At 40.4% G+C, this 9,492-nt stretch overlaps 1 protein-coding gene across 2 annotated transcripts in view; it reads left to right on the forward strand.

The window, feature by feature from the left end:
• The first annotated feature begins 268 nt into the window (after positions 1–268).
• Positions 269–9,492, forward strand: part of LOC104941249 (dipeptidyl aminopeptidase-like protein 6) — an 88,275-nt gene continuing 79,051 nt past the window's right edge. Inside the window, exons 1-2 of one of the 2 annotated variants that reach the window (XM_010766323.1) lie at positions 269–353; positions 906–981. In XM_010766323.1, coding sequence (XP_010764625.1) covers positions 925–981 — 57 coding nt within the window. In that variant the 5' untranslated portion in view covers positions 269–353; positions 906–924. The other variant, XM_010766322.1, reaches the window with a different exon arrangement.

A 9,492-nucleotide genomic window follows, 5' to 3' on the forward strand; every position in this document is an offset into this window, starting at 1 on the left:
CCCCTGACATACGCTTCTAACTTGTAGGCTACAACAATAAGCTACAACCCATCCTCAATATGTTCTGCCATACTGTATACTGGGCGTGAACAAAAATAAGAATGCAGATGAGCCGGCCAATATCCTATTCAGCTAAGTGGATTGAAGCTGCTCAGTTAAAGGTGGCCACTGTGAGGATTGCAACGGCTCCTCACACAGGAACAGAGACGCACATGCAATTTGCTGATAAAGCGGCAGCTTCACTTCTCCATCTCTCTTTTTCTTTGTAATTGCATATTCTAATTCAGAGCGCCAAACTGGCCGTGGTCCAGCTCGTTTCAGGCAACACCTCTGCACGAAGGTCTAAAAGAAACGTGAGGAAACTTTCTGCAGCATCTGTCTCTCCGGCTGTAGGTGCGCAGGCAGAAATTGCACACTGAGCAGCCCGTGTACACAGGCTGCTGCTAGCGCTTTGATTTACACTGGACAACACTTTTAAATAGCATTACTACAGGTGGGTGGCGTTTAATATTGCTTGTTGTCGGAACAGCTTGAGCTAATACGCATGCAATTACGAGTGGTTGATCATCGCCATTTTATGCTTTTTCAACTTGTAGGTTCCAAAAAACAACAACCGCGGATTCTCGTAGTAATTACCGTACGTGTGTGTGTGTGCGCGTGTGTGTGTGCGCGTGTGTGTCTGCGCGTTTGTGTGTGTGTGTGTGAGAGAGAGAGAGAGTGAGATAGAGAGGGGGAGAGAGAGAGGGAGAGAGAGAGAGACAGAGAGAGAGAAAGAGAGAGAGAGAGAGTGAGATAGAGAGGGGGAGAGAGAGAGGGAGAGAGACAGAGAGAGAGAAAGAGAGAGAGAGAGAGAGAGAGAGAGGTGATTATTCAGTTGGCTTCAGGTGAATTTTTTTGTATTGCAGATTTGTGCTATATGGAACCATGAACTCATCAGCAGGTCCAGGAAATTACCGCAGGGGGTCCACTAAGGGTGAGAAGGTAAGCTTCCTGTTTTTACTTCTCGCTCACATCCTGTATGCCCTTTCTTACCACCAGGTTAAAATACACCATCGTTGAAGTACTTTTGAGGGCACACTTGTTTGTGAGAATCAGGTTGTATGTCCTTTGCTGTGGACTCACCCTCAGCAGTAGAAGAAAACGACCAGTGTCATGCTGAGAATATTAGTATTTTAGCTTGATTTAAAACTTGTTCAGACTGGACATTATTATTATTATTATTTATTCAGGAACTCATATCAGGCATAAGTTCTCTTGAGACAAAAAGTCATAATAATTTGCAAAAAAACCTCAACTGCTGGTAACAAGACACATCAAATGTCTGGTAGCTTTTCCTTTGCTTCTAAAAGTTAAGACTATATAGCCTACATCTAATCATTTGATAAGACACTTTTTTGCAAAGTTCAGGGCCTAAAGGAATCACAGCTTCTCTTTGTGCACCCAAGACAATTAGTTAGACTGATAAGAGTCTTGTTTTTCTCTATTTCCTCCCAGCTCTGACTTGATTGTTTGTTTTGATTGTTGATTGTGTATCTGCATGATTAGTTATTACCTACCTAAGTAAGCTGAATGGGGTGTTATTTTTCCACATTCTATCAAACAAAACACACCAGAAATGAAACCCCATAGAGGGGGAAAACATCTTCTTTTTTCTTGGTTTTGCCCCAGCAAAAGCACTCCCATAATGCCATGTTCCGAGCAACACTCACACACATTGATTTTGGTTTCAATAAGGGACTGAAATATGTTGATGCATGAACTAGTTTCCCTGCATGTGTCTCTGAGGAGGAGCTGTGAAATATTTAAATTGTGACAAATCTGTCTGCCTCTAGGGGGCATGTCATCACCAAACATGTTTCCAGATCACAGGCTGTAGAAGATTATTTCTAGGTGTTTCAGTAATCAGAATTAGACATTTAGTGCCACGTGCACTATATAAAAAATGCTTTCGTTTGTTTAAGGATTACACTGTACTTATATACAGTATATTCTACATACTTGAAAACCCTTAAGAACACCTCAAAAGAGTGTGATATGCTCAGTGTTCTGACCAGTTCATTTACTGAACTAACTTATTCACATTTGGATCTCACAGTCCTGCATGTTATAGTGTTTTATTAAGTTGTGTCACATGTGGATGTGAGGCTGCTTTCCCTGAAGATTCACTTATTTGTCAGTGCTGCTGGATTGTAATGGATTGGACTGACTCTTGAGATCAACGGATGTTTTCTGTTCAACAAATGCTGGAGTTAGTTTGCCCTCTGCTGGAGGCACAACCTCACTCTCTGACTATAGATCAAGCTTCCTCACCAAGCTTTTACCAACTTGCTGGTATCTTGTCAGATTTCTTTCTCCTATTATTTTGACTTTCCAACCCTCAAGTCAGTTTCTTTCAAACAAATGGCACCACTTGCGCTCGCAAGCTGTATAGCCGTACATTCCAAATTTCACTGAAACCACTTACTCTGCAGTCATACTTGAATACCATGAAACTCTAAAAGTCCTGAAAAGTAGCGTTTCTGTGACCAGAGTTTGACTCCTTAAGGACTCACAGCACAGTCTATTCAATTCTCCCGTAATCTGCTGTCAATTTGCATAGTAAAATAAATCATTAAGTCTAGCTGTGAATATCCGAGCTGCCCACTCTCAGAGGATAAAGCGAGTTCGGAGAAAATGAAGGCATGTCATCCAAAAACTCATTACGCCCAATTTGGTTATTATGATCCTGCCTTGAGAATGAAAGGGCTATGACTTACAGAGACTTAGCTGTATTTACATGGATACATTCCTATTCATGCTGTTGCACTTTTCTCCTTGCCGCTTTTTTCCTCTTGTTTTGCTCTGTTCAAAATATTCCGTATTTACAGCCGTTTTACCTTTTCGTAGGATATTAACTATAAACAATATTGCCAGGCAAAAGAGCAGCTGCTCTTCACAGACAAGTGTCAAATTCTTAGATCCTCGTCGTCACTCCTGTTGAAGTGTGTACAGCTATTAGTCAGAGCGCATCTTTTCATAAAGCAAGTGTCTATTACTCATAATAATTCCTTCTGAGTAATGACGTTTCAAGTATTTCTTTAAGAGATGATGGCAAGGATAAGATTTTAGTGTTTTCTTAAAAGGAAGAAGATGTTATTTTTGTTGAGAAATGTAAAACAGAGACAATTATTTTAGGTAAAGGCCCTTCACAAGTAATATATTGTGCACTATAATGCATACATTCTCCGTCCAAGATATTTCTAAAACATAATTTGGAGCCCTTTGAAATGTTACAAAGTGTCCCCAAGTTGGCAACTTTAACAAAGACTGAACTTTCCAGTGTTTGTTGTCTGTTGTTGTTGTTGTTGTTGCTACTTCTGTGGGTGTTTTTGATGTTTTCTGTGGAGATTATGTCTATGATTGCTTTGATAATGAAATGACACCCAAGAGGATTCACAAATCACAACATCTCAAAGGGCTCCGAGGAAACTCGGCTATTAAATGCAACTGTATATATTTTATTCCTAGTATTTTGTATATTGCTGCAATGCCACAAAGTCCCATTTGAAATGCATTTAAATAAGATGGAAAAGCTTCTTACCATCTTTGAATCATATTCAGACATGGCCCAGATTGAATCATCAGCATCCATTTGTCCCTCCTACACCAAAAAGCAGACAATACACTTCATATTTTTCCTCATCTGTTGTGATGGCTGCCTCTAGTGTTGCCTATTGCCTGATGCTTTTTAAGGTCAGTAGCTTCTTCTGTGTCTAGACTTCCATCATTTGCATTTACTGAGAAAGACTCAAGAGGCAATCAGCTGACAGGACTCTCTGTTTCCAAACGGTATTATTTCACTCTCGGCAAAAAAAGTCACAGTTATTTTCTCTAATGTTCCAGCGCACAGTGAAAATGTTTGTTTGCTATTTATTTGGGGGGGTCGTGTTGCATGTTATTATTATTATTATTCAAGTGTATTTTCATTACTTTAATCTGTTTGATGCAGGTTAGTTTTGAGTTCAGCTGTATCAGAGCTATCTGAAAGTGTGTGTCAAGGATTTGCTGGCGCAGAATGTTAAGATGGAGCAGAATCATGCAGACAAAACTTTCACGGAAACAATTTGTATGCATCAGGAATATGCATGAATGAAATGCCTTTCAGAAGCTTTCAGTATTCATCTAGCGAGCCCCCTTTGTATTTCTGCAAGGAACCACCCATTGAATCACCTGCTTCAAATGTTTGCATTGCTGCCCACAGCCACCATTAGCTGGTACAAAATGACTTTCATTTCCCTGATTTGCACACACACACACATGCTATGGGTACATCTCGATACCATCTGTTTATATTATCCAATGACCACATTGAGAGTGATAATGCAGCGGCACACAATAGCACATTGTTCAATGAAATGAAATTCGCAGACGGGGAAATGACCAGGGAAGGCCAGCAGCGAGGGACGACACCATTCAACAGAATTCATTTGTCACCACTAACTGCTGCGCCACAGGTTTGGCTCTCTAAGGGTAGGTTAGCTGTAGATGAGAACTGTGTTTATGAAAGCTTTACAGGTCTTGCGGCATCTAAACACCCACACACTCTTGATACTGGACACAATCATGCTCTTGCATTGCTCCCGGGGTGCAGGGTTCATAGCTGTCCCCTGTAACAGATGACCTGACATATGGCTCTGTCTGAAGGGGAAGCCGCTTGCATTTAGCTGATAAAGACCGACCCAATATGCACGTATTGCTGGATTTATTACTTTTCTGACAAAGCGCATTGTGTTCTCCGTTCATATCTTTGCACTTCTGCCCTTCCCTGTGCTCAAAGAGGAAGCGGACTGAGAAGCATACTAAGTACAGCAATGTGAATCTTTGGGATCCACAGGGATCTCCACAGGGTGAGCGCTGGTGGATGATGCTCAGGGCCAGTGAGTCTATTAGCCAGGTATAGGTTCTGTGGTGTGACTGAAGGTCAAGATCAGAGCTGTGCTAAGACCATAAAGGTTGGGCGGTATAAAGTTGTGAAGTGAGTTTGGAAGGCAAGAGAAATATACTATTCGGAAGTATTTTATTTTTGCAGACCACGCAGAGCTGTTGGGTATTTACCAGCCTTATTTATTGATCGGTTTGTGATTCATCAATTTAATTCAGCAGCTGCAGACACCAGGTTGACATTCTTAGATAAGCTGAAAACTAAACTAATGGTTTCATTATTCCTCTGGTATCTGGTAATAAATCCAGCTTTCTCTTTCGATCTAGAGACCTGTATTTGCTTCCCCTCAATATGTGTGATTTAATAAAACCAAAATGCACACTGTCGTTGGGATGTTTAAGTTCTGTTCTAAACTAATATGCCTGCAGTTTGTCAGTGCCATTGATAGATTGCACAGACTTTATTAATGATTTTGTTTTGACATCAACTCTTAAAATGCTTTAATGGCAGCTTACATTCTGCAGAGTCAGCAGGAGGTGACAAACGAAATACATTTGTCTTAAATTAGTCCAAGTAAGCAAGTAAAAAAAGAAAGAAATCAAGCTACTCATTGTTAGTCTTCTGTCTGTATAATAAAGCACCACATCACCTTCGCGCATTACAGCAATATTGGCGCTGACCTTATAAACTAATTGCAATTACAGTGACTTACTGCGAGAATGTTGATAATAATAGGAGGGTTTGTCATGGCTGTAAATGTGGCACAAATGAATATGTAGGATAACCAATCAATGGCCTCTTTAAAGGACCCTTGGGAAATGTCATGTCAGGCACAAAATCAGCCTTCTAGCAGTAACGGCTATAACGACATCCAGCATGTCTTGTAGTAACTCACAGTATGTTATTATTCCATGGCACAGTCACCAAATCAATTATTCTCCCAGATGAAACCTTATCTTCTGCAGTGTGCATACAAATATGAACTTTAGCTCATCATCTTTATCATCCCCTGTGTAGAGTGTGGCTTTACATGCTGGTGTGATTAGCAGCGAAAGGAATACGTTTAGCATGCAGCTCTTCTCTTTAGTTCTCTTCTGTTTAATTTGAACTTTTATTACAATACAATACAATACAGCTTTATTTATAGAGCACTTTAAACCTCCAGAACAAAGTGCTGTACAGGCAAATAAACAAAACAAAACATACAAAGAGTAACACAGCTCAGCTCACACACCATAAAACAAGTACAAGTAAAAACAATAGACAATTTAAAAGCAATAAAAGCGACGCTCTAAAAGATGTTAATACGCTAAGGAGAAGAGGTGGGTTTTAAGAAGCGATTTAAAATCAGACAGTGTGGAGGCCTGTCTGATGTGCAGGGGCAGATCGTTCCACAGTATATTTAATCAAATCAAATAAAGTATATGCATAAAGCATATTTACACAAATGCCTGGACAACATGATATAATTACATATATAATTTAACAAAAAATGTATCAGGGATAACTTAAGATAACCATCCCTTAAATAAATAATTAAGCTAGCGAGGAGGGAGAAGAAGGTGAATAGGGTAACCATTTAACCAATAGGTATCACCATGACTTTGATCCAGCGGATTAAGAGATACGGACAGAAGACCCCACTATAAACATCTCTGATATAGCACTATAACTTCCAGTTAGGATGCATAACGAGCGTATTTAGGGGGTCCCAAAAAACGAAACAGACAGCCCGCGCGTCCGTCTAAGGTTACACTAACCAACAACCTGCGCAACGAGGCTTTTTGAGGGGTTCGAGGTCTGTTTGCGGTCGAGGTTCGCTGAAAAGTTCTAAAAAAAGTTTCGACGACACACCTGGCACGTGTCAATGCTTACAAGAGGATAACGTCAAGTTGCTCAAGTCAAAGTCCGAAATAACAGTACACAACGCTAATATACGCGTCCGACGTTCTTTGAATTCAGTTTCCCGACGGGAGTTCTGTCACCCTTGTATTTATATATCGAGGCCTGTAGCTCTCTTCGTTTATGTTGTCTATTTTGATCACGTTCTCTTACAAAACTTAACACATGCGATCATCATCATCATCATCAATCCATCATCATCCATCATCGCTAATCATCATCATCACCATCATCATCGTCATTCATCATCCTATCATCACCATCATCATCGTCATCATCATCATTATCATCATCGACATTGGACAATCGATCAGTCATCAGCATCAGCATCATCAGTCACAATCATCATCATCATTAAGCATCAGCATCAGCATCATTCATGCGACAATCATCATCATCGTCATCATCATGCGATAGATCATCATCATCATCATCATCATCAACCATGATCATTGACAATAAAGTATAAATACATTAGGTCGGGATTTTCCGTATTATCCGCCCGGGATTCTATTATTTGAGGTTAATAAGAACAAGTTTCAAGTTAATGTCGTCTTTGGTAAAGTATAGGCCCGTGTTACACGCGGTAAGCACAGAAGTTTCGTCGTCTCAAAGAAAAACAAAAGATCATCGTTTCGCATCACCGGTCGAAATGTTAGAGTATCGAAATTAAGAGGGACCACGCGAAAGTCCACGCAATGACGAAACAGGACTCGGACAACTTCCGCCGGTTCCGGAAACGACTCGCCACGTCGGACGACACAAACAAGACTCCGACTCGCGTCGCGAATTTGGAAGTCGTGCCAATCCGGCATTAGAAATCGCATCGTAACATATGGCAGTGAGCGAGAGATGATACTACGGAGGTGGAATTAACTAAGAGGGAACCTCCCGTGCCTCCAAACGGTATAATTTCACGGGTCCTACAAATCTTCTAATCTAGAAAACTCGTCCGGAATAATACAAACACACCAACAAAAGGCGAAACGGACATCAAACAATATGATCCAAAGCACAACACGTTTCCGATTTTAGGTTTCAAGGCGGAGGTACTAATATAAGCGTCCGTCTTTTTTCACATTTAATTAACTTTCGCTGTGGTAGAATAAACCTCGAATTGTCTTTATATATGTCATTCCCGTTTGACCCACACTTTCCCTTCTGGTCCGGTAGATTTTTTATGAAGTTTACGACGCGTTATCCCCGCTAGAAATCAGCGACTAGTTGTTGAAAAACTAAAATTTAATTTCAAAGAGTAAATCGAAAGTTTAAACCGTCACTTCTTGGTTTAATTAAGTCTATTTGTTTTTTTCGTTAGTATTAATAGTAAAAACGTATGCCGTCGAATTAGTATTTTCTTTGTGTGTATTAGTTCTTCTGTTGTAGTACGATGAAGACAGTACTGGCCCGGCGGTCGGTAAAATGCTTTGTAAAGTCATTTCAATTGCACCCGCTAGTACAATAAGCGTAAATTACAAGAGAATTACAGTTACCAAAAAGCTTTTACTTCATTTATTCTACGAGTATAATACGCGAAGGATATCTAGACAAACGTTACGGACTTTACACTAATCCACACACTACTGTCGTCTCTTCCTCTTGAAACTCAGTGTGGTCGCCTGCGTCGACCGTGAAGTGACCGTCTTAACAGACTGAGATTATACAAGTTCTTAACTGGTTGCTCTGTGTTATCGAGTCTTAGATAATCCTGTTAGAACACGTTAATCGTTTTTGATTTATCTATAAAGTTCTATTGAACATTATACTTTTCTGTTAACGGAACCTTTCATTAGTTGACCCGTAAATTACAGTACAATTATAGCTAGAGAAAAATAAATCACAAAATAAGTGGTTGTCACGTACGTGTACACCACGCTACACCGTAGTATGTTGTTTGTGGTTTTCTTTGTTGCTTGCAATTTTTGTACCGTGTCCATCTCATTCTCTCCCCCCTATTAATAATACGGCAGAAATGTCCTTAAATATGTATAACATGTGAGCAGAAGGTGCCGGACTATCAAAGTGGTCTTTGAATTACTTCCACACACTGTTGGTGGATCTCTTCAAACACTAAAACTCATCGTCACCCGCCCGGCATCCACCGTCAACGAGCTCCCGCACAACAACATGCTAGCGAATTGCATTAAGATCAACGTTGTAAAGCTTCGTGGGCTGGCGAGTCACCATCACTCCCCTTCGGGTGCGTAGAAGGACCCAGGGTTGAACCGGGGAGAAGCGACCACGCGCAGTCTAGGACTACCACCTCTAACCTTAGTCCATTCGAGCTGCACAATAGAGGTGTGTCTGAATCTTATCTATGAGACTCCCCACGACTGACCCGTGTGTGTGGGACCCCGTGTGTATGTGTGTGCTGGATTTGTTGGTTTGTTCCGATCTGCGCGTCTGTAGATTTGCGACTCTGTGTGTCAAAAGACCGTACCCAGTTAGAAAAAAAGAAAATAATCCCGAAAGAGTATGTGTTCACACAAGTATCATGTTGTAAATCCACAAATAAATTATTTCAATTTTTCTTTAGAAATTAAATAAAATTGTAAATTTACGCGTTTCTTGTACCTCTGTAAATCAAACAGACAATTACATTACATACGCTAACCGTGGATAAATAACTAAGGAATAATACCCGGAGGCATAATGTTATTTTGAAATAA

Source organism: Notothenia coriiceps, unplaced genomic scaffold (genome assembly GCF_000735185.1).
Source record: "Notothenia coriiceps isolate Sejong01 unplaced genomic scaffold, NC01 NC01_scaffold00003305, whole genome shotgun sequence".
NCBI classification, from domain to species: Eukaryota; Metazoa; Chordata; class Actinopteri; order Perciformes; family Nototheniidae; genus Notothenia; species Notothenia coriiceps.